The sequence below is a fragment of the Salvelinus alpinus genome, chromosome 10 (assembly GCF_045679555.1).
Source record: "Salvelinus alpinus chromosome 10, SLU_Salpinus.1, whole genome shotgun sequence".
Taxonomy (NCBI): Eukaryota; Metazoa; Chordata; class Actinopteri; order Salmoniformes; family Salmonidae; genus Salvelinus; species Salvelinus alpinus.
In genome coordinates, this window is record NC_092095.1 from 14,214,920 (window position 1) to 14,242,657 (window position 27,738).

The following is a 27,738-nucleotide window of genomic DNA, read 5'->3' on the forward strand; positions in this document are numbered from 1 at the left end:
ATACTTGTTCTCCCCACTGTATATATTTTAATCCCAGCCCTCGTCCCCGCAGGAGGTATTTTTCCTTTTGATAGGCCATCATTGTAAATAAGAATTTGTTCTTAACTGTCTTGCCTCGTTAAATAAAGGTTAAATACACAAAAAATAAATACAATTATTTGTTACTTTTATTTACTTTATTTACTTAACACTTTATTTTCTTAACTTCTTAAAGCATTGTTGATTAAGGGCTTGTAAGTAAGCATTTCACTGTAACCTGTTGTATTCGGCGCATGTGACAAATAAAATGTGATTTGATTTCTGCTGCTCAAGTGCCCGACCTATCCATCAGCAGCGGATTTAAGAGCAGGCCATTGCACGGCTCTAGTTCATTTAAAATTCCTTGGCATCGATTGGAAGAGGAGCTTGGGTAGACCCCACAGACATCTTTCCTCCTGCTCATCTGTAGGCTCCCTTGCGACCTACAGGAAGTGACTCTGATGCACATGGGGGATATCTTAGGTTTATCTCTATGGCATCCAGAAACTGAGCTATGACCTAAATTCGAGGAGTCAAAGAAATTGGGAAGTAATCATTTAATGTGTGATTAATGTATCTTTATACTTTCTGTAAAATAGAATATGTATAATTAGATTGAGGGGTCAAATCAATTTTAATAATAAAAAATAGTCCTATTTGGTAGCAGAATAACATTTGGGGAAATTGGGTCTAGACTTTCCTTTTCCATATTATTATTATTATTATTATTAAATAGCATACATAAAATATGTAACGAGTTTTGTTAAACAACGCGGAATTGCAGGAAATGAACATCAACATTTTCCAAATTAAACAAAGCCAAGCTATTGGTGGTGTATTTAATACAGGCTATCTCAATAAACAATAACGTTTTTCATATAATGACATATTTTCAAATGTGAGAATGGGGACCCTGGTGAATAAAAGGTTTGGAAGCCCTGCCTTAGGGATGGATCCTTTACAGAGGGAACACACAGGCTGTAGAAACATCACCTCTCACGCAGCAAGGTAAGGTACAAATGATTCCCAACTCATTCCCACGTCTGGATTTAGGTGTCCCCCTTTTTAATGCTCAATGGTTCTTGAAATATAATAATAATGAAAGCAAAATAAGTGTTAAAATCAAGAAACCATGAATAATTGATTTTACACATGCAGGCCAATGTAGACTGTGATCTGAAGCCATTGTGATTATTGTGATTTTGCTATTCATTGTAAATGTGTGTAGGTCTATGTAGCCAAATTGTATCTATGGTCGTGTGTTATCCATTCATGATTTTTATATGTTCTATCTATATCTATAAATTAACCAATGAAATCAAGCCACACCCGACCATGATTACAGACACCTGTGTGTCTTTTCAAACTATATTAACTAGAGACCCGCAGTGTGTATCATTATATCCTGATGAAGACAGCTTGTCTGTCCAAACGTTAGTTATTAAATTATTGCATTTGAGCTCCTAGTATGCTCCTTTTCTTATTCAAGTGTTTTACTCCGCTAGCCAGCACCTCGCCTAAACAGCTGTGCGTTTCTTTCACCTCCAGATACACATGCAGGACAAAACAGATACGCAACGAATTAAAGGCCACCATGCATGGGCACCTCTTTAGGAAATACAGCTAACAGGCTTTTCTTTGAATGAAGCCTAATCTTGGGTTTGAAATATTTAAATCGTCAATTATTGGGACAAATTATCCAGTCAGTTGAGTGAAATTAGATCCCTTTGTTTTTTATCAGACCGCATTATGGTTGGAAATGTGGCCTACTGATTTGATGATGACTGCGTGCGCCGCCGCCTTTGTTGTTTCGATCATCGCCTGTAGTTCTGAACCAACAAAGTCATTAAATTGACTCCCTCGCGCTCTCAATATGCGGGGCTGTTAATAACCGCTAATTAACTTTGCTTAGAGCGCCTTTAAAAGCCCCCTCCGTTTCGCTCGCTCTCCTTCTCTACTCCTGCTAGCGTTCCCAGGTGGAGCAGCGTCCAATTATACCAGCGAGAGGATGGAGATAAACCACCCGCAGCGGGGCCACGAGACTGGAACTTCCGCTAACGGCTCATATTCTGTCAGATTAAAACTGAACACAGTCAATGTCAGGATTTAAAAAATCAATTAGGCCTAATCAGTCAGTCAACTAAGAGAGAGAGATATTAGACTAAACCAAATCATGAGAAAACAAAAAGATACTTGACACATTGGAAAGAATTCACTAACAAACTGAGCAAACTAGAATGCTATTTGGCTCTAAACAGAGAGTACACAGTGGCAGAATACCTGACCACTGTGAATAACCAAAATTTAAGGAAAGCTTTGACTATGTACAGACTCAGTGAGCATTGCCTTGCTATTGAGAACGGCCGCTATAGGCAGACCTGGCTCTCAAGAGAAGACAGGCTATGTGCACACTGCCCACAAAATGAGGTGGAAACTGAGCTGCACTTCCTAACCTCCTGCCAAATATATGACCATATTAGAGACACATATATCCCTCAGATTACACAGATCCAAAAATAATTCGAAAACAAACCCAATTTTGACAAACTCCTATATCTACTGGGTGAAATACCACAGTGTGACATCACAGCAGCAAGATGTGTGACCTGTTGCCACAAGAAAAGGGCAACCAGTGAAGAACAAACACCATTGTAAATACAACCCATATTTATGTTTATTTATTTTCCCTTTTTTACTTTTAACCATTTGCACATCGTTACAACACTGAATAAATACATAATATGATATTTGAAATGTCTCTATTATTTTGGAACTTTTATGAGTGTAATGTTTACTGTTAATTTTTATTGTTTATTTCACTTTTGTTTATTATCTAATAATTTGCTTTGGCAATGTTAACATGTGTTTCCCATGTCAATAAAGCTCTTTGAATTGAATTGAATTGAGAGAGAGAGATGTTGGTTGGTTGGTTACAATGGTGTGCTGTGACCTGATAGAACTGTGACTGTGTTGGCTACGTGGCTTTAGCCCTTGAAGTCGTCATGGCTGGAAGTGATCCAGCTTTCATCAACTGAAAGTCAGATTTGACTTTTCGGAGCAGTTTAGGATAATTAACGTAGCAGGTTAAGATAATTAACGTAGCAGGTTAGGATAATTAACGTAGCAGGTTAGGATAATTAACGTAGCAGGTTAGGATAATTAACGTAGCAGGGTAGGATAATTAACGTAGCAGGTTAGCATAATTAACGTAGCAGGTTAGGATAATTAACGTAGCAGGTTAGGATAATTAACGTATCAGGTTAGGATAATTAACGTAGCAAGTTAGGATAATTAACGTAGCAGGTTAGGATAATTAACGTAGCAGGTTAGCATAATTAACGTAGCAGGTTAGGATAATTAACGTAGCAGGTTAGGATAATTAACGTAGCAGGTTAGGATAATTAACGTAGCAGGTTAGCATAATTAACGTAGCAGGTTAGGATCATTAGTTTACGGTTTGGAAAAGGGTTAGGGTTAGCTAAAAGGCAAAAAAAAATATATACTTTGGACTTTAATTTGACAAAAGCTGGATCCCTTTTAGCCATTACCCCTGAGGTCAACATGGCTTGCTTGGACATGCAAACAATGTGTTTATAGGCTACACAAAATATTAATGTAAAACTTGGGCCTATATCTCAGACAGTCACAGTGCATAGAATGAGCATGAGACCTGAATCGCATAAATTCTACAATCATTCTTCCCCAACATAACATTCGTAGAAGGCGACATGAATCATCACGTGGTTTGATGGCAGAAGATAAACCACATTAACTACCAAGGAAAACACCAGATCGGCTTGTTGATTAATTATGCAATTATGCGTAATTTTCAGCCTTAACCAACTGAATAAAATATGTGAATTAATTAAAATCGAGACGTAAACCCTCACATTTCGTAATGAGCACTTGCCAGTTAAATGTTACTCCAGTTCATAGTCTCTGATTATTATTAATTAATGGGTTATTAGGCAGATCTATTTCTCCCTCTCTCCAGATGCAATGACAGACAGGATGTTTAGTCCAGAAGATGGCGCCCTTGGAATGGATGGAAATGATATGGAGATAGTTGGTCCAACCTTTTACGGCATCTGTGCGGACGACACAGTATGACTAGGCTATAGAGACGGAGAGATCGAGAGGCATGCACTCAAACACACACACACACACACACACACACACACACACACACACACACACACACACACACACACACACACACACACACAAACACACACACACACACACACACACACACACACACACACACACACAAAGCTCACATGGCTAAGCGGTGACCCATGGAACCATGGCTGGAAACGTTCCAACATCTAAGCATTGTGAACGGCACTCCTGGTCAGGCCATGTCCTTAACCACTGCCCCGGGACCTGTTTCTGTTTAACTCATACTAGAGGTGGGGTGTGGAAGAACTGGCCCTAAATCAGTAGTCTGCTGAAACTGACCCGAATACTTGCATAGTCTGCATTTTGCCAACAAACAGAGAAATGGTCTTGAAAATGACCCTCTGGCGAAAATGTTTTCTAGTACGTATTGTGTTGCACATTAGGCTACACTTGTACAAATTTCAATTGGGACCATAACTGTAAAACAACACTATTCACAAGTGCATGGGGGTGTAAAAAGTATCAGATTAGCGTGTTATGAAAATACAACCCACACTGTGGCAAAGTGTGACTGAGTGGGGGAGAGATGGGAACGGAAAGAGCACGAGCCACGGTCGGGCACTGTCTCCACCCCTCCCCCAACTTCTGCAACCCGCATGCAACGCTCTTATTAGAGGGAAAATTTAAACGGTGAAAATTGCGCTTATATCTTCCCTCGCGAATGTGTACTGGCGTAATTAGTGCGTTTATACAAATCGCGGATGTCCTGCTGGCTCAAATGGCGACTGACATCTCTCTTTTCACGGGTTAATAACATAGCGCGGATAAATGAATCAAATTTTGCCCCCCAAATTACATAGCGACGCTAAATACCCGTCTGCATTACGAGCATCTGTTTGTGACGAGCAGGGGGAAAAAACAGAACATTTTATATTGTTAATAAATCTCATTATTGTGTTGATCTGAGAGCAGAAAACAAGCCCTGATGTTTCTGACTCAATAAACGTGGTAAATTGTTGGTAGCCTAATAGTAAGTAAGGAGCATTTGGCTAGAGCCCTTTGGTTACGGCCACGCGTCAGAGGCCTGATTGGAATGAATTAATGATAATATGCTGCCTGCAATTTGCACCAAGATGATTGAATCGTTTTGAAATAGCCCAAGATTATGCCTACAAATAATGTCATCATGAATTGTATTCAATTCAATGAATTCAAAATAGCCTTGTGAATATTGTCTTATGACAGAACTGAGTCTTGGGCAACCTTGCCCATGGATCTACCGTGCGCCCTCAACAAGATCTCACAGTCTCACTGCAGAAATATACTTTTTAACGTGTTTTTGTTGCTCCTACTGCTCTGTATCGTTCCATTTCTCCAAACATCACATTTCGAAGTTAAGGGTTAAGTTTGGGCACTCATTCTGAATGGTTAGGTAAGGGTTAAGGTTTGAGACAGGATTAAAAACATTACGTTTAGACACTCATTCTGAATGGTTAAAATAAGGGTGAATGGTTAAAATAAGGGTTTGGGACAGGGTGAAAAACATTTATGTTTAGACACTCATTCAGCATGGTTAAGGTAAGGGTTCAAGTTTGGGACAGGGTTAAAAACATTAAGTTAGGGCACTCATTCCGAATGGTTAGGTAATGGTTAAAGTTAAGGGTTAAAACAAGGGTTAAAACAAGGATTGTCCACAAGGATTGTCCACCAGGATTGAACACGTAACCTTCTGATTACGCCCATCTACCATCCCTGTCCACACCATTCTGGCAAAACTGAATCCTACATGATGGTAATAGCGCTCATTTCCAGACATCCTCAGGACATGGATAGATGTCAAATTTCGACGTTAATCTTGATCGATCACCCTGGCGCCCTATACAGAGAAACACATTCATTTTATTTTCACAAAAAAATCAATGCCGTTCGTGGAAATCCACGACCGAGAGCTCAAACTATAACCTATCACTTTTAAAACGTTTCTGAAGATATGTTTTATTGTTATTTTTCATGTTCTGCTGAGTCTTAGTAACTGGGCAGCTATACAAAGGGAGAGAAACAGCATCAGAAAAAAGTGTAAATTGCAGCTTGTTGAAGTTTTGGGATTGAATTCTGAAAATGATATTTTTAACAGTGATGGGCTCGCTAGGCGAAGGATGGGGTCACGCTATTCGCAGCGGGTTAAATAGACTTTCATTTAAAATTACATTCTCGAGCCATCTGCCCCTCTCTGTAGCGAGCCTGCACGGCGTCCCGGCTCCCCTCACGCCTTCTCATCATCGCCACCTTCACTTTTTAAATCAATCATCCGGCGCACGGACCATCTGATCGCCTCTGCAAATGCCAGAGAGAGGCCAGGCAATTAGTGTTCGGTGTTCGCCTGTTGCAGTGTGTGTGTGTGTGTGTGTGTGTGTGTGTGTGTGTGTGTGTGTGTGTGTGTGTGTGTGTGTGTGTGTGTGTGTGTGTGTGTGTGTGTGTGTGTGTGCGTGCGTGTGTGTGTGTGTGGCGCGAGAGAGATGGAAGGTGACAAGGCTTACAGAAGTGTTTGAGAGCGTTTTTGGGTAATCAATAGCAATCAAATTATCAAATTGTTATGATAATTCTGGTAGTTATTGCAGGGATCGTTTGGTCCTATTTACAGCTAATTTAAGGCAAGTATTAGTTGAAAGGAAGAGTGTAGTCCTATAAAAGCACATACTGTAAAAAGCCTTATGGAAGGTATGGAAAAAGACTCACTGAAGTTTACAGAGGTATGGAAAAAGGCTCACTGAAGTTTACAGAGGTATGGAAAAAGACTCACTGAAGTTTACAGAGGTATGGAAAAAGACTCACTGAAGTTTACAGAGGTATGGAAAAAGACTCACTGAAGTTAACAGAGGTATGGAAAAAGACTCACTGAAGTTTACAGAGGTATGGAAAAAGGCTCACTGAAGTTTACAGAGGTATGGAAAAAGACTCACTGAAGTTTACAGAGGTATGGAAAAAGGCTCACTGAAGTTTACAGAGGTATGGAAAAAGACTCACTGAAGTTTACAGAGGTATGGAAAAAGACTCACTGAAGTTTACAGAGGTATGGAAAAAGACTCACTGAAGTTTACAGAGGTATGGAAAAAGACTCACTGAAGTTTACAGAGGTATGGAAAAAGACTCACTGAAGTTTACAGAGGTATAGAAAAAGGCTCACTGAAGTTTACAGAGGTATAGAAAAAGACTCACTGAAGTTTACAGAGGTATAGAAAAAGGCTCACTGAAGTTTACAGAGGTATGGAAAAAGACTCACTGAAGTTTACAGAGGTATGGAAAAAGACTCACTGAAGTTTACAGAGGTATGGAAAAAGACTCACTGAAGTTTACAGAGGTATGGAAAAAGACTCACTGAAGTTTACAGAGGTATAGAAAAAGGCTTACCGTAAACTATGGACTAGATTTGACATTGCCAAACGGGTTCCACTTAACTGAAGGGCTGAATTGTGATATGTGACTATTTAACTCAACAAGATAATACATATTTCAAAAGAAGATATGTATTATTATGCATATTATTATTAAACTAATATTAATATTATGATTATTATGACTATTGTTATTAATATTGTTATAAATATAATTATTATGATCATTATTAGCAGCCTATCATTAATTGCAGTTAAACCGTATGGGCCACACCTGACTATTATCCTTCTGAAATCCTAAAGGAAAATCAAATATGAGTTCAGTCCATGGGAGCAGGGTTTCATCGCGAGCTTTGTTTTTTCCCCCCTCCCGTTTCTCCAAAATTACCTTAATATACAAAAATATATAAAGCTGCTCTTTCCCCTACAAATGAACCAATCAGGGACGCTATAACACACGTCAATGTGAGCAAGCAGATAGCGGAGCTTGAGAGCCAGCCAACGGTGTCTTTAATTAAAGGTTGGGTAGGGAGAGAGAGAGAGAGAGTGAGAGAGAGAGAGGAACGATCTCGGAGCGACAGACAGAGAGAAGAAAAGAGAGAGCGAGAGAGGTTGAGTGAGTGAGTGAGTGAATGAGTAAGTGAGAAACACATTTAGGCTACTTCCAAATAAGCGTTTCACTAAACGGATCAGAAATGACTAGTCAATTCGAAGAAGATATCCACGACCGGGGAGACAGTAAGAGTAAACCGCCCACTCTGCTCTCCTCCTACTGCATCGACAGTATTCTGGGCCGACCGAGCCCCTGTAAAGTCAGGCTGATAGGGGCGCAAAGTTTGACAGCTCTACCCGGGAGACAGGAGGACGACAAGCAGACCGAAGGTAAGACAACCACCGCTAAACGTTCATGAAAACATGCATGTCTTTCCATCTGGGGAAAGGTTTGCTACATGTTCCGGGAAAACGTTTTTGGTGTTGAATATAGGCAATACGGTGTGTGTCTATAACATGTTAATAAACCATCAACAGCATTCAGCTGACTGCCGAGTGGAAGTTAAAGTTAGCAAATAATGGTCCATCAGAACCGAAAGTGTCTGAGGTTGTGTGACTGTGTTGAAAATAGGATATTTGTCACTTTTAAGCACTTTTTCAGAGACTTAAAGTAAACTTTATCGTCGATACGATATACATACGGTGCATGAAAATGTAGACAGAAATAATACATGTTCACGTCTATTCGAACATTATCAATGATGCCTTTTGCGAAGTTTTGCGTTGAACTATGCGCAGGCTTGTTGACACATGTCGCTTCAACCTATCCATACTTCTGTCACCCTCCCCGTAGGCTCAACTAAAGACCACCTATCAACAGACACAGACATGCACCTTCCACCAAAGCTGCGCCGTCTCTACGGACCAGGCGGGAAGTACCTGGACCACGGACGGGTTTTAGTTCACGACCTCGAGGAAAAATTGGATAGGGAAAGGCTTCTGGTGGACCAAGCCTGCGAGAGTCTCAAAATCAACCAGGCTCCACAGGTGAGCATCAGCCGGAGCAAGTCATACCGGGAGAACGCGTCCCTAAGCCGGGGAGAGGGAGGTCAGAGCCCCGCTGGTGTGCCGGAGGATGGACCTGGGCTGAGACTAGGGCTGATGAAGTTCGAGGACGCGGGGAAAGAAGAGGAGAGCTGTGGGGAGGCGATGGGTCTCTTCCCGAAGGACGAGGAGAGGGAGAGCATCCACGCCGGGGATGGAGACGTGAGGGACGGCGAAGACAGCGTGTGTCTGTCGGCAGGCAGTGACTCGGACGAAGGGATGCTAAAACGCAAGCAAAGAAGATACAGGACTACATTCACCAGCTATCAGCTGGAGGAGCTGGAGAAGGCTTTCCGGAAGACACACTACCCCGACGTCTTCACCAGGTACAGTCACAGTTCAATAGCTGTTTTGTGTTTTTTGCCTACTCCGTTGTCATTGTCAAGCCAAACGTGTACGGCAAGAGAACAGTAACAAACTGTCACCCAGGCTACAGCACAAACTCAATTATTAATATAAGACGTCATTTATTCAACGTACATACAACAATGTAACCCAACCAAGTATCATAACATTTCGTTAAATACACGATTTGAAAAGACGTTTCTATTTCACCTTAAAATGTATCGTGTAGGCTAGATCAATTGTATGCTACATAAACGAACAGCAAGTAGCAGTAGGCTGTTGTAATAATGATAACAATAATAATAATAATAGTAATAACGGAATAATTAAAGTTGGTAAAAAATAACATTGTTTTATCTTTACAGGGCCTGAGATACAAATACCAGAGGCAAACATATATCTCTGAAAATTGTGAAAGAATTTCACAAAGCTGGTGTATATTACATGTTTTACACATTTGCACGAATTGAGTGTGAGATTGGGTTGGACATGAGATCAATTCATGCATAGGCCTGGCCTGCAAGTTGTAATTTCTGATGCATATTTTAATCTAGATATGTCTGGGGTAACAACATTAAAACCCTTTATCATCATACCATTTATGTTATTATTATTATTGTATTTTTGTTTGTTTGTAGAAAACAGTCAATTGTTTATCCACTGATAATGTAAATCAGCCCGTCTATAAGTTGACACTGGCGCACTGACAGGTATACGGTCTAGCCGAACCCGTGCCTTACATAAAGCCCAAAGTGGGAAAACCAAACACCAAACGTTTTGTCACATTTACCTCGTCTCTTTATTATTCTCGAAGGGAAAATAAACTGATTGCAGCTCGATTTACCGTGTGCGTAATGCTGTTCTATTCAACGCAAATTACGTTTCTGGGCCTGTCCAAGCTCAAGGGTAATAACACACACACACACACACACACACACACACACACACACACACACACACACACACACACACACACACACACACACACACACACACACACACACACACACACACACACACACACACACACACACACACACACACACACACACACACACACACGAACGGTGATGCGCACCTCAACTCCGTTGTTTCCCTCCATTAGCTGGTGCAGGCTACGCATCTGGAGGGAAAACACATACAATTCGACGGCAGTCTACACAAATCCACCTGTTACTGACTTTCATGCAAAGGCAAATCAGTTTTGTGAATGAAGCTTTCTGAAGAACTGTGAGTCACTGCTACGGCTGGTCTAGATGAGTGTTTTTTTGTGAACATAAATGAGTTGGTGCTATTTATTTTTTTGATGCAATTAAATGTATAGAGGTGAATTTCAAATATAAGTATTTTTTTCAGCCAAACATGAAAGCCTAATATTGTTCTATAAAACAAATATATTTAGCTAACCTATGTGTTTTCAGGACCCCATGAACATATATTTAGAATATTTAGATTTGAGATGACATTTCTCTTATTATAATTAAAATACTATTACAGAATGTAATATTACTATGCAGTAGTGAATTTACAACAAGATTCAGAATGTCAGTCAAAATGAATTCCCATCCATATCTCTCTCTCTCTATATATATATATATCAGACAAGCAGGTGGATTCTGTTAGCCAATCGCTTTCAGCAAGGTAAATCATCTATAGGACACATTTAAGATGGTGAATAGAACATATGACGTTTTAAACAATGGAGTAATGGATTTAAAACATATTATTTAACACTGGCATCATGAAGCAAACAATACATAGGCTATTGTTGATCCATGTTTTTCTATCTACGTGCGTTCATTATTTTTAAGGCGAAATTGTGGTAATCAATGTGTGCAGCCTATAGACTTCTCTTTCAGCCAAGCACTCGATGTCTTTGTAATAGTTTGGAGAGCATTATTTCCACCGACTCTACAGAAAACCCGTTGTATACGGGAGCCATTATGGCGAAGAAAAGACAGATTACAATACAATCAACCCGACAATTTCTCTCAAACCTTCGCAGGGAAAATAGCACAAAGGACCTTCATTTCGCTGTGGGTTTTCCATGTCTGAAAAATAACTGTTTTCTTGTATTGTTACCAGTGAGGCTAGGACAGAAAAAAAAACAGCCTAGTTCTCGGTCACAAAAGGTAACCTATTTTCCTGCCTTTTCAGAGAGGAGCTTGCGATGCGGTTGGATCTGACCGAGGCGCGCGTGCAAGTAAGTGGCCTTTTAACGTTTTATTGCTGCAATTATGGCTGTCTGTCGCTTTCAACTAAAACGCCTTAACACTTACACATTTCAAATGGGTAATTTAAATATATAGGCTACCAAATTAGAAACGAATATAAAGGCCAGTCCCACTTAGAATAAGATGTCATGAAATAATACCCAATTTATTATTAGGCAATTCTAGTTTATGTTATAATAATTAAAATAAAACAGCCAATGCATATTTATACAATGTAGGCCTATAGCATAATTTAAAAGCATATTCAGATTTACACACCTTCATAGACTATAGAATAATACTTTTACAAAGTCTATAATTATTTTTGTTTCCAATATGCTTACATTATTATTTATATATTTTTGTTGACATGATGCATACACCAGGCTACAATTCAGACTTTTTTATACATTTATTTTACCTTTATTTATCTGGGCAAGTCAGTTAAGAACAAATTCTTATTTTCAATGACGGCCTAGGAACAGTGGGTTAACTGCCTTGTTCAGGGGCAGAACGACAGATTTTTACCTTGTCAGCTCTTGCAACAAATCCAACGCTCCAACGCTCTAACCACTGGGCTACCTGCCTTACCAGACAGTAGCCGGAGAAAAGTCTTTATGAGAGTCTGAGTGATTTATTAACCCAAAATGTGTTAAATGACCCCAATCGCTGCGTAGCGAAGCTCCTTCCTGTTATTGGAAGTTATTACATGCGCCAAGGGACGTTTTAACGGCAATTAAGCGGATACGGACGATTTATAAAAGCGCACTTAGCGTGAGAGCAAACATGGGCTATTCTCAGGGAGAAAATGGTGTTTGAATTCCCATTGCCGGAATGAGATAGGGGAGAGGGAGAGTGACAGAGAGTGAGAGAGAGACTATTTGCACATCATTACAACACTGTATATACACATAATATGACATTTGAAATGTCTTTATTATTTTGGAACTTTTGTGAATGTAATGTTAACTGTTAATTTTTTATTGTTTATTTCACTTTTGTTTATTATCTATTTCATTTGCTTTGCCAATAAAGCACTTCAAATTGAATTGAAATTGAGAGAGAGAGAGAGAGTGAGCGAGCGAGAGAGAGAGAGAGAGCGAGAGAGAGAGAGAGAGAGAGAACGAGAGAGAGAGGTATAAGAGGTGGAGAGGGAGTGAGAGAGAGGGAGGGGGAGATGGAGATGGAGAGAGACAGAGAAGGGCAGAAGGGTGGCTGGGATAATGCTATTTGATTTCCCATTTTGTGATTGCAATAGAGACTCATTGAACCGATGCTTTGCACTTGGAGCCAATGAGAGAGACCATTAAAGGTGTTTTCTCCCCCTTACTCCTCCCCCTTTTCTCTCCCCCTCCTATCCCATCGATCAATTGAGAGCGTGGCGTGCATATCTTAGCCCGGGGCTCATAACCAAAGAGACAGTTCAAACACGGCGATGCTCCGTCTGGGGTTATAGCCGGTATAAAACAACAGATGTCCCCTCGCAGAACTGTAGGTGAACAAGGCACTTAACGGGCGCATCGGGAGGTGATAAAAACTCATAAATTCCCGAGGGGCTATGTAATGCTAAACACTTTCAACGGGAATTGTGTGTGTGAGTGAGTGAGTGAGTGTGTGTGTGCAGGGCTAATATCGTTCACTTTCTCTTACTGTTGACATTTGTAGAGCTCCTGTCTCAAACTAGGAAAGGGGGGAGGGCGTGGGAAAGTTAAATATTCTTTGTAAATGACTTTTTCCACATTTTGAAGAATTTAATTTAAAGCGCATTAGTCTAATTGCTATTGGACTCTGTTCAGCCGTTATTCTCCCCACCTTTTGTGAACACAATTCGTAATTACCGTGTGCCACACCGATATCAGTCTCTCAGTTAGACTGCAGGGGGAACTGATTTTAATTAGTTAACTTTAAACGAACTGACCGAGAGGGCGCGCGGGTTTTAGTGCACGTGTAATTACCGCTGACTTTCCGCCTGTTTGTCACCTCATCAACTGGTAGATGGGATCTTCCGTTTACACAGGAACTTGCGCCGGATCAGGCTCAATGTGTCAGAGGGTTACCCTGGATTCCAAACAACTTTATGTCACTACGTACACGACATGGCCAAACGTATGTGGACAGGTGCTCGTCGAACATCTCATTCCCGAAATCATGCGCATTAATATGGAGTTGATCTCGCCTTTGCTGCTATAACAGCCGCAACTTTTCTGGGAAGGCTTTCCACTACATGGAATATTGCTGCTGGGACTTTCTTCATTTCAGCCACAGGAGCATGAGCGAGGTCAGGCACTGATGCTGGGTGATTAGGCCTGGCTCGCAGTCCGTGTTCCAATTCATCCCAAAGGTGTTCGATGGGGTTGAGGTCAGGGCTCTGTGCAGGCCAGTCAAGTTCTTCCACACCGATCTCGACAAACTGGAAAGGGCCTTCCCCAAACTGTTGCCACAAAAGTTGGAAGCACAGAATCGTCTAGAATGTCATTGCATGCGGTAGCATTAAGATGTCCCTTCACTGGAACCAAGGGGCCCGAAAAGTTATTGTGCTGGGGTCGCTTTCAGAAGCAGTTTGAAACTCAGTAGTGAGTGTTGTAACTGAGGACAAACGATTTGTACTCGCTACTCGCTTCAGCACTCGGCGGTCCTGCTCTGTGAGATTGTGTGGCCTACCACTTTGCGGCTTAGTCGTTGTTGCTCCTAGATGTTTCCATTTCTCAATAACAGCTCTTACAGTTGACCGGGGAAGCTCTCGCAGGGCAGAAGTTTGACGAACTGACTTGTTGGAAAGGTGCCATCCTATGACGGTGCCACGTTAAAGTCACTGAGATCTTCAGTCCGGGCCATTCTACTGCCAATGTATGTCTATGGAGATTGCATGGCTGTGTCCTTGATTTTATATACCTGTCGACAACGCGTGTGGCTGAAACAGTCAAATCCCCTAATTTGAAGGGGGGTCCACATACTTTTGTATATATAGTGTATCTTCTTGAAGCGGCTGTGAAGTGGAAAAATATTTTCAGCAGCTGCTGGGTAGGTATACCTTGACTTGTTTATAAGTATCTTTATTGCTTGCCAACTTTGAATTACTGCATGTTTTAGAAGCTAACCTAGCTAACCTGCATGTTTTAGAAGCTAGCCATTTTGGTCTGCTCTAAATTGCTCGTAAATGTCTTGCAGTGAGACAGAAAAACATCACCCAGATAATAATTGACAGGTATGTTTTCACCATTACTACAGACAAATGTCTTGATTCTATCAGTTCAAAAGATATGACCTATATATTACCATATATTGACATATATCACACTTTACACATACCTCTAAACCAAACCCGTGGGCCGTACTCATGAGCCACTAAACCTAATGAGAATGCCAGTTACCGGTGTTGTATCAAGCTGCCTTCATGCTGCCCAACAGCTCGTTCCATCTCATCCCATTATGCTCTATTGGGTTGAGGTCTGGGGACTAACCAGGTCACTCAAGTAAACTGAACTCGCTGTCATGATCCAGGCAATGTTTTTCCACTCCTCTGTTGTCCAGTGTTGGTGATCGTGTGTCCACTGGAGCCGCTTCTCCTTGTTTTTAGCTGACAGAAGTGGAACCCGGTGTGGTCGTCTGCTGCATCCATGACTACGATTGACAAGTTGTGCATTCCGTGATGCCGTTCTGCACACCACTGTTGTACTGTGCCGTTATTTGTCTGTTTGAAGCCTGTTAGCCTGTACGATTCTTACCGTTCTCCTTCGACCATCTCTCATCAACGTGCTGTTCTCGCCCACAGGACTGCCGCTGACTGGATGGTTTTTGTTTGTCGCACCATTCTCAGTAAACCCTAGACACTGTTGTGCGTGAAAGCCCCGGAAGCAGTACGTTTCTGAGATACTGGATCCAGCGTGCCTGGTAACGACGATCATACCACGCCCAAAGTCGCTTAGATCACTCGTTTTGCCCATTCTAATGTTCAATGAAACAGTAACTGAATGCCTCGATACCTGTCTGTCTGCTTAAAATAACAAGACACAGCCAAGTGACTCACTGTCTGTCGGAGCGACCCATTCTAGTGAACAGGGTGGTGTACCTAATAAATACAAATACAAATATCCAATAATCTGCACGGTGAGTGTCACGCCCTGACCTTAGAGATCCTTTTTATGTCTCTATTTTGGTTTGGTAAGGGTGTGAGTTGGGGTGGGTATTCTATGTTCTATTATTTGTATTTCTATGTTTTGGCCAGGTAGGGTTCTCAATCAGGGAGAGCTGTCTATCGTTGTCTCTGATTGAGAACCATACTTAGGTAGCCCTTTTTCCCACCTGTCTTGGTGTGAAGTTGACGTTGTTTATGGCACATAGCCTTTAGCTTCACGGTTTGTCTTGTAGTGTTTATTGTTTTTGTCGGCGTCATATTAAATAAAGAAAATGTACGCTCACCACGCTGCGTCTTGGTCCTCTTCTTTCAACAGCCGTGACAGTGAGTGTATGTTACAGCATCTCTGCTGTAAAGAAAAATTATAGTATTAAGCTGGCAACTCTGGTGCCGGTATAATGCTGTACATTAACAGGGAAAGGTTTTACAGAGTATTCTATGCTCTTCACTTAATCTACAGAAACTAAACCTGAATAATTACATGTAGCCTATATGTTCTAGCTAACGTGTGACCTCACTCCCACTCTCTTTCCACAGGTGTGGTTTCAGAATCGTCGTGCTAAGTGGCGTAAGCGTGAGAAGGCAGGTGTCCAGACACACCCCTCTGGCATCCCTTTCCCCGGCCACCTTTCTGCCACGCACCCCCTCAGCCACTACCTGGATGGGGGTCCCTTCTCCACACACCACCACCCCTCCCTGGAGTCTGCCTGGACCGCCGCATTTCCTGGTCTAGCTCCTCACCATAGCAACCACTCGGCCCAGCACCAAGGGACACCGCTGGGCCTTGGAACATTCCTGGGTGCAGCTGCCATGTTCCGTCACCCCACCTTCATCGGGCCCAACTTCGGCAGGTGAGATAATAGGTACCTCTACCTACGTAACCCTGTATACCCATAGATATAGACAGAGGACTCTAGCGATCAAAAAACAATGATAGCATGGGCAGCGTCATTGAGGATTTTAACCATTTACAACAATAATAATTGGGCGGGGCTTCCTATGGGTTAAGGAAGGAACCCTAACTCCATCCAGGTCAACAGGAGGAATCAGCCAATGAATTATATTCTACCTGTAACACCACCTCACACCTGTACTGTCCTCTACCTATAATACCACCTCACACCTGTACTGTCCTCTATAATACCACCTCACACCTGTACTGTCCTCTATAACACCACCTCACACCTGTACTGTCCTCTACCTGTAACACCACCTCACACCTGTACTGTCCTCTATAATACCACCTCACACCTGTACTGTCCTCTATAACACCACCTCACACCTGTACTGTCCTCTATAATACCACCTCACACCTGTACTGTCCTCTATAACACCACCTCACACCTGTACTGTCCTCTATAATACCACCTCACACCTGTACTGTCCTCTATAATACCACCTCACACCTGTACTGTCCTCTATAATACCACCTCACACCTGTACTGTCCTCTATAATACCACCTCACACCTGTACTGTCCTCTATAACACCACCTCACACCTGTACTGTCCTCTACCTATAATATCACCTCACACCTGTACTGTCCTCTACTTATAACACCACCTCACACCTGTACTGTCCTCTACCTGTAATACCACCTCACACCTGTACTGTCCTCTACCTATAACACCACCTCACACCTGTACTGTCCTCTACCTATAATACCACCTCACACCTGTACTGTCCTCTACCTATAATACCACCTCACACCTGTACTGTCCTCTACCTATAACACCACCTCACACCTGTACTGTCCTCTACCTATAACACCACCTCACACCTGTACTGTCCTCTACCTATAATACCACCTCACACCTGTACTGTCCTCTACCTATAACACCACCTCACACCTGTACTGTCCTCTACCTATAACACCACCTCACACCTGTACTGTCCTCTACCTATAATACCACCTCACACCTGTACTGTCCTCTACCTATAATACCACCTCACACCTGTACTGTCCTCTACCTATAATACCACCTCACACCTGTACTGTCCTCTACCTATAATACCACCTCACACCTGTACTGTCCTCTACCTATAATACCACCTCACACCTGTACTGTCCTCTACCTATAACACCACCTCACACCTGTACTGTCCTCTACCTATAATACCACCTCACACCTGTACTGTCCTCTACCTATAATACCACCTCACACCTGTACTGTCCTCTACCTATAATACCACCTCACACCTGTACTGTCCTCTACCTATAATACCACCTCACACCTGTACTGTCCTCTACCTATAATACCACCTCACACCTGTACTGTCCTCTACCTATAATACCACCTCACACCTGTACTGTCCTTCTATAATACCACCTCACACCTGTACTGTCCTCTACCTATAATACCACCTCACACCTGTACTGTCCTCTACCTATAATACCACCTCACACCTGTACTGTCCTCTACCTATAACACCACCTCACACCTGTACTGTCCTCTACCTATAATACCACCTCACACCTGTACTGTCCTCTACCTATAACACCACCTCACACCTGTACTGTCCTCTACCTATAATACCACCTCACACCTGTACTGTCCTCTACCTATAATACCACCTCACACCTGTACTGTCCTCTACCTATAATACCACCTCACACCTGTACTGTCCTCTACCTATAATACCACCTCACACCTGTACTGTCCTCTACCTATAATACCACCTCACACCTGTACTGTCCTCTATAATACCACCTCACACCTGTACTGTCCTCTACCTATAATACCACCTCACACCTGTACTGTACTCTACCTATAATACCACCTCACACCTGTACTGTCCTCTACCTATAATACCTCCCCACACCTGTACTGTCCTCTTCAACACAACCTCACACCTGTACTGTCCTCTACCTATAATACCACCCCACACCTGTCCTGTCCTCTACCTATAATACCACCTCACACCTGTACTGTCCTCTACCTATAACACCACCTCACACCTGTACTGTCCTCTACCTATAATACCACCTCACACCTGTACTGTCCTCTACCTATAATACCACCTCACACCTGTACTGTCCTCTACCTATAATACCACCTCACACCTGTACTGTCCTCTACCTATAATACCACCTGACACCTGTACTGTCCTCTACCTATAATACCACCTCACACCTGTACTGTCCTCTACCTATAATACCACCTCACACCTGTACTGTCCTCTACCTATAACACCACCTCACACCTGTACTGTCCTCTACCTATAATACCACCTGACACCTGTACTGTCCTCTACCTATAATACCACCTCACACCTGTACTGTCCTCTACCTATAACACCACCTCACACCTGTACTGTCCTCTACCTATAACACCACCTCACACCTGTACTGTCCTCTACCTATAATACCACCTCACACCTGTACTGTCCTCTACCTATAATACCACCTCACACCTGTACTGTCCTCTACCTATAACACCACCTCACACCTGTACTGTCCTCTACCTATAACACCACCTCACACCTGTACTGTCCTCTACCTATAATACCACCTCACACCTGTACTGTCCTCTACCTATAACACCACCTCACACCTGTACTGTCCTCTACCTATAATACCACCTCACACCTGTACTGTCCTCTACCTATAATACCACCTCACACCTGTACTGTCCTCTACCTATAATACCACCTCACACCTGTACTGTCCTCTACCTATAATACCACCTCACACCTGTACTGTCCTCTACCTATAATACCACCTCACACCTGTACTGTCCTCTACCTATAACACCACCTCACACCTGTACTGTCCTCTACCTATAATACCACCTCACACCTGTACTGTCCTCTACCTATAATACCACCTCACACCTGTACTGTCCTCTACCTATAATACCACCTCACACCTGTACTGTCCTCTACCTATAATACCACCTCACACCTGTACTGTCCTCTACCTATAATACCACCTCACACCTGTACTGTCCTCTACCTATAATACCACCTCACACCTGTACTGTCCTCTACCTATAATACCACCTCACACCTGTACTGTCCTCTATAATACCACCTCACACCTGTACTGTCCTCTACCTATAATACCACCTCACACCTGTACTGTCCTCTACCTATAATACCACCTCACACCTGTACTGTCCTCTACCTATAACACCACCTCACACCTGTACTGTCCTCTACCTATAATACCACCTCACACCTGTACTGTCCTCTACCTATAATACCACCTCACACCTGTACTGTCCTCTACCTATAACACCACCTCACACCTGTACTGTCCTCTACCTATAATACCACCTCACACCTGTACTGTCCTCTACCTATAATACCACCTCACACCTGTACTGTCCTCTACCTATAATACCACCTCACACCTGTACTGTCCTCTACCTATAATACCACCTGACACCTGTACTGTCCTCTACCTATAATACCACCTCACACCTGTACTGTCCTCTATAATACCACCTCACACCTGTACTGTCCTCTACCTATAATACCACCTCACACCTGTACTGTCCTCTACCTATAATACCACCTCACACCTGTTCTGTCCTTTACCTATAATACCACCTCACACCTGTACTGTCCTCTATAACACCACCTCACACCTGTACTGTCCTCTACCTATAATACCACCCCACACCTGTACTGTCCTCTACCTATAATACCACCTCACACCTGTACTGTCCTCTACCTATAACACCACCTCACACCTGTACTGTCCTCTACCTATAATACCACCTCACACCTGTACTGTCCTCTACCTATAATACCATCTCACACCTGTACTGTCCTCTACCTATAATACCACCTCACACCTGTACTGTCCTCTACCTATAATACCACCTGACACCTGTACTGTCCTCTACCTATAATACCACCTCACACCTGTACTGTCCTCTACCTATAATACCACCTCACACCTGTACTGTCCTCTACCTATAACACCACCTCACACCTGTACTGTCCTCTACCTATAATACCACCTCACACCTGTACTGTCCTCTACCTATAATACCACCTCACACCTGTACTGTCCTCTACCTATAATACCACCTCACACCTGTACTGTCCTCTACCTATAATACCACCTGACACCTGTACTGTCCTCTACCTATAATACCACCTCACACCTGTACTGTCCTCTACCTATAATACCACCTCACACCTGTACTGTCCTCTACCTATAATACCACCTCACACCTGTACTGTCCTCTATAACACCACCTCACACCTGTACTGTCCTCTACCTATAATACCACCTCACACCTGTACTGTCCTCTACCTATAATACCACCTCACACCTGTACTGTCCTCTACCTATAACACCACCTCACACCTGTACTGTCCTCTACCTATAATACCACCTCACACCTGTACTGTCCTCTACCTATAATACCACCTCACACCTGTACTGTCCTCTACCTATAACACCACCTCACACCTGTACTGTCCTCTACCTATAATACCACCTCACACCTGTACTGTCCTCTATAATACCACCCTACACCTGTACTGTCCTCTACCTATAACACAACCTCACACCAGTATTGTCCTCTATAACACAACCTCACACCTGTACTGTCCTCTACCTATAACACCACCTCACACCTGTACTGTCCTCTACCTATAATACCACCTACACCTGTACTATCCTCTATAATACCACCCTACACCTGTACTGTCCTCTACCTATAATACCACCTACACCTGTACTATCCTCTATAATACCACCTCACACCTGTACTGTCCTCTATAATACCACCCTACACCTGTACTGTCCTCTATAACACCACCAACCAAATGTACTGTCCACTATAACACCACCTCATACCTGTACTGTCCTCTATAACACCACCTCACACCTGTACTGTCCTCTAGAACACCACCTCACACCTGTACTGTCCTCTATAATACCACCTTAAAACCTGTACTGTCCTCTATAACATCATCTCACACATGTACTGTCCGCTACCTATAATGCCACCTCTCACCTGTACTGTCCTCTACCTATAATACCACCTCAAACCTGTACCGTTCTCTACCTATAATACCACCTCAAACCTGTACCGTTCTCTACCTATAATACCACCTCACACGTGTACTGTCCTCTTTAACACCACGTCACTCCTGTATTGTCCTCTTTAACACCACCTCACACCTGTATAGCCCTCTACCTATGATACCACCTCACACCTGAACTGTCCTCTAACTATAATACCACCTCTCACCTGTACTGTCCTCTATAACAACACCTCACACCTGTACTGTCCTCTATAACAAAACCTCACACCTGTAATGTTCTATACCTATAATTCCACCTCACACCTGTACTGTCCTCTATAACACCACCTCCCACCTTTACTGTCCTCTACCTATAATACCACCTCACACCTGTACTGTCCTCTACCTATAATTCCACCTCACACCTGTACTGTCCTCTTTAACACCACCTCACACCGGTACTGTCCTCTATAACACCACCTCCCACCTTTACTGTCCACTATAACACCACCTCCCACCTTTACTGTCCACTATAACACCACCTCACACCTGTACTGTCCTCTACCTATAACACCACCTCACACCTGTACTGTCCTCTATAACAACACCTCACACCTGTACTGTAATCTACCTATAACACCACCTCACACCTGTACTGTCCTCTACCTATAACACCACCTCAACCTGTACTGTCCTCTACCTATAATACCACCTCACACCTGTACTGTCCTCTATAACACCACCTCACACCTGTACTGTCCTCTATAACACCACCAACCACATGTACTGTCCACTATAACACCACCTCATACCTGTACTGTCCTCTACCTATAATACCACCTCATACCTGTACTGTCCTCTATAACACCAACTCACACCTGTACTGTCCACTATAATACCACCTCACACCTGTACTGTCCTCTACCTATAACACCACCTCACACCTGTACTGTCCTCTACCTATAACACCACCTCTCACCTGTACTGTCCTCTATAACACCACCAACCACATGTACTGTCCACTATAACACCACCTCATACCTGTACTGTCCTCTACCTATAACACAACCTCACACCAGTATTGTCCTCTATAACACAACCTCACACCTGTACTGTCCTCTACCTATAACACCACCTCACACCTGTACTGTCCTCTACCTATAATACCACCCTACACCTGTACTGTCCTCTACCTATAACACAACCTCACACCAGTATTGTCCTCTATAATACCACCTCACACCTGTACTGTCCTCTACCTATAACACCACCTCACACCTGTACTGTCCTCTACCTATAATACCACCTCACACCTGTACTATCCTCTATAATACCACCTCACACCTGTACTGTCCTCTATAATACCACCCTACACCTGTACTGTCCTCTATAACACCACCAACCACACCTGTACTGTCCACTATAACACCACCTCACACCTGTACTGTCCTCTACCTATAACACCACCTCACACCTGTACTGTCCTCTATAACACCAACTCACACCTGTCCTGTTCACTACCTATAACACCACCTCACACCTGTACTGTCCTCTAATTCATACCACCTCCCACCTGTAATGTCCTCTACCTTTAATACCACCTCACACCTGTACTGTCCTCTAGAACACCACCTCACACCTGTACTGTCCTCTATAATACCACCTTAAAACCTGTACTGTCCTCTATAACATCATCTCACACATGTACTGTTCGCTACCTATAATGCCACCTCTCACCTGTACTGTCCTCTACCTATAATACCACCTCACACCTGTACTGTCCTCTACCTATAATACCATCTCACACCTGTACTGTCCTCTACCTATAATACCACCTCACACCTGTACTGTCCTCTACCTATAATACCACCTGACACCTGTACTGTCCTCTACCTATAATACCACCTCACACCTGTACTGTCCTCTACCTATAATACCACCTCACACCTGTACTGTCCTCTACCTATAACACCACCTCACACCTGTACTGTCCTCTACCTATAATACCACCTCACACCTGTACTGTCCTCTACCTATAATACCACCTCACACCTGTACTGTCCTCTACCTATAATACCACCTCACACCTGTACTGTCCTCTACCTATAATACCACCTCACACCTGTACTGTCCTCTACCTATAATACCACCTCACACCTGTACTGTCCTCTACCTATAACACCACCTCACACCTGTACTGTCCTCTACCTATAATACCACCTCACACCTGTACTGTCCTCTACCTATAATACCACCTCACACCTGTACTGTCCTCTACCTATAATACCACCTGACACCTGTACTGTCCTCTACCTATAATACCACCTGACACCTGTACTGTCCTCTACCTATAATACCACCTCACACCTGTACTGTCCTCTACCTATAATACCACCTCACACCTGTACTGTCCTCTACCTATAATACCACCTCACACCTGTACTGTCCTCTATAATACCACCTCACACCTGTACTGTCCTCTACCTATAATACCACCTCACACCTGTACTGTCCTCTACCTATAATACCACCTCACACCTGTACTGTCCTCTACCTATAACACCACCTCACACCTGTACTGTCCTCTACCTATAATACCACCTCACACCTGTACTGTCCTCTACCTATAATACCACCTCACACCTGTACTGTCCTCTACCTATAACACCACCTCACACCTGTACTGTCCTCTACCTATAATACCACCTCACACCTGTACTGTCCTCTATAATACCACCCTACACCTGTACTGTCCTCTACCTATAACACAACCTCACACCAGTATTGTCCTCTATAACACAACCTCACACCTGTACTGTCCTCTACCTATAACACCACCTCACACCTGTACTGTCCTCTACCTATAATACCACCTCACACCTGTACTATCCTCTATAATACCACCCTACACCTGTACTGTCCTCTACCTATAATACCACCTACACCTGTACTATCCTCTATAATACCACCTCACACCTGTACTGTCCTCTACCTATAATACCACCCTACACCTGTACTGTCCTCTATAACACCACCACACCACATGTACTGTCCACTATAACACCACCTCACACCTGTACTGTCCTCTATAACACCACCTCACACCTGTACTGTCCTCTAGAACACCACCTCACACCTGTACTGTCCTCTATAATACCACCTTAAAACCTGTACTGTCCTCTATAACATCATCTCACACATGTACTGTCCGCTACCTATAATGCCACCTCTCACCTGTACTGTCCTCTACCTATAATACCACCTCAAACCTGTACCGTTCTCTACCTATAATACCACCTCAAACCTGTACCGTTCTCTACCTATAATACCACCTCACACGTGTACTGTCCTCTTTAACACCACGTCACTCCTGTATTGTCCTCTTTAACACCACCTCACACCTGTATAGCCCTCTACCTATGATACCACCTCACACCTGAACTGTCCTCTAACTATAAAACCACCTCTCACCTGTACTGTCCTCTATAACAACACCTCACACCTGTACTGTCCTCTATAACAAAACCTCACACCTGTAATGTTCTATACCTATAATTCCACCTCACACCTGTACTGTCCTCTATAACACCACCTCCCACCTTTACTGTCCTCTACCTATAATACCACATCACACCTGTACTGTCCTCTACCTATAACACCACCTCACACCTGTACTGTCCTCTTTAACACCACCTCACACCGGTACTGTCCTCTATAACACCACCTCCCACCTTTACTGTCCACTATAACACCACCTCCCACCTTTACTGTCCACTATAACACCACCTCACACCTGTACTGTCCTCTACCTATAACACCACCTCACACCTGTACTGTCCTCTATAACAACACCTCACACCTGTACTGTAATCTACCTATAACACCACCTCACACCTGTACTGTCCTCTACCTATAACACCACCTCACACCTGTACTGTCCTCTACCTATAATACCACCTACACCTGTACTATCCTCTATAACACCACCTCTCACCTGTACTGTCCTCTATAACACCACCAACCACATGTACTGTCCACTATAACACCACCTCATACCTGTACTGTCCTCTACCTATAATACCACCTCATACCTGTACTGTCCTCTATAACACCAACTCACACCTGTACTGTCCACTATAATACCACCTCACACCTGTACTGTCATCTACCTATAACACCACCTCACACCTGTACTGTCCTCTACCTATAACACCACCTCTCACCTGTACTGTCCTCTATAACACCACCAACCACATGTACTGTCCACTATAACACCACCTCATACCTGTACTGTCCTCTACCTATAACACAACCTCACACCAGTATTGTCCTCTATAACACAACCTCACACCTGTACTGTCCTCTACCTATAACACCACCTCACACCTGTACTGTCCTCTACCTATAATACCACCCTACACCTGTACTGTCCTCTACCTATAACACAACCTCACACCAGTATTGTCCTCTATAACACAACCTCACACCTGTACTGTCCTCTACCTATAACACCACCTCACACCTGTACTGTCCTCTACCTATAATACCACCTACACCTGTACTATCCTCTATAATACCACCTCACACCTGTACTGTCCTCTATAATACCACCCTACACCTGTACTGTCCTCTATAACACCACCAACCACATGTACTGTCCACTATAACACCACCTCATACCTGTACTGTCCTCTACCTATAACACCACTTCACGCCTGTACTGTCCTCTATAACACCAACTCAAACCTGTACTGTTCACTACCTTTAATACCACCTCACACCTGTACTGTCCTCTAATTCAACACCTCCCACATGTAATGTCCTCTACCTTTAATACCACCTCACACCTGTACTGTCCTCTAGAACACCACCTCACACCTGTACTGTCCTCTATAATACCACCTTAAAACCTGTACTGTCCTCTATAACATCATCTCACACATGTACTGTTCGCTACCTATAATGCCACCTCTCACCTGTACTGTCCTCTACCTATAATACCACCTCAAACCTGTACCGTTCTCTACCTATAATACCACCTCAAACCTGTACCGTTCTCTACCTATAATACCACCTCACACGTGTACTGTCCTCTTTAACACCACGTCACTCCTGTATTGTCCTCTTTAACACCACCTCACACCTGTATAGCCCTCTACCTATGATACCACCTCACACCTGAACTGTCCTCTAACTATAATACCACCTCTCACCTGTACTGTCCTCTATAACAACACCTCACACCTGTACTGTCCTCTATAACAAAACCTCACACCTGTAATGTTCTATACCTATAATTCCACCTCACACCTGTACTGTCCTCTATAACACCACCTCCCACCTTTACTGTCCTCTACCTATAATACCACCTCACACCTGTACTGTCCTCTATAACACCACCTCACACCTGTACTGTCCTCTACCTATAACACCACCTCACACCTGTACTGTCCTCTTTAACACCACCTCACACCTGTACTGTCCTCTATAACACCACCTCCCACCTTTACTGTCCACTATAACACCACATCCCACCTTTACTGTCCACTATAACACCACCTCACACCTGTACTGTCCTCTACCTATAACACCACCTCACACCTGTACTGTCCTCTATAACAACACCTCACACCTGTACTGTAATCTACCTATAACACCACCTCACACCTGTACTGTCCTCTACCTATAACACCACCTCACACCTGTACTGTCCTCTACCTATAACACCACCTCTCACCTGTACTGTCCTCTATAACACCACCAGCCACATGTACTGTCCACTATAACACCACCTCATACCTGTACTGTCCTCTACCTATAATACCACCTCATACCTGTACTGTCCTCTATAACACCAACTCACACCTGTACTGTCCACTATAATACCACCTCACACCTGTACTGTCCTCTACCTATAACATCACCTCTCA

At 43.2% G+C, this 27,738-nt stretch overlaps 1 protein-coding gene across 3 annotated transcripts in view; it reads left to right on the forward strand.

Annotated features, from left to right (window-relative positions):
• The first annotated feature begins 8,023 nt into the window (after positions 1-8,023).
• LOC139531527 (aristaless-related homeobox protein-like) overlaps positions 8,024-27,738 on the forward strand; it is a 31,671-nt gene continuing 11,956 nt past the window's right edge. The window contains exons 1-4 of one of the 3 annotated variants that reach the window (XM_071328037.1): positions 8,024-8,414; positions 8,878-9,454; positions 11,631-11,676; positions 16,359-16,672. In XM_071328037.1, coding sequence (XP_071184138.1) covers positions 8,228-8,414; positions 8,878-9,454; positions 11,631-11,676; positions 16,359-16,672 — 1,124 coding nt within the window. In that variant the 5' untranslated portion in view covers positions 8,024-8,227. Of the gene's footprint in view, positions 8,415-8,877; positions 9,455-11,630; positions 11,677-16,358; positions 16,685-27,738 lie in introns of all 3 variants that reach the window. The other 2 variants (XM_071328035.1, XM_071328038.1) reach the window with 2 other exon arrangements.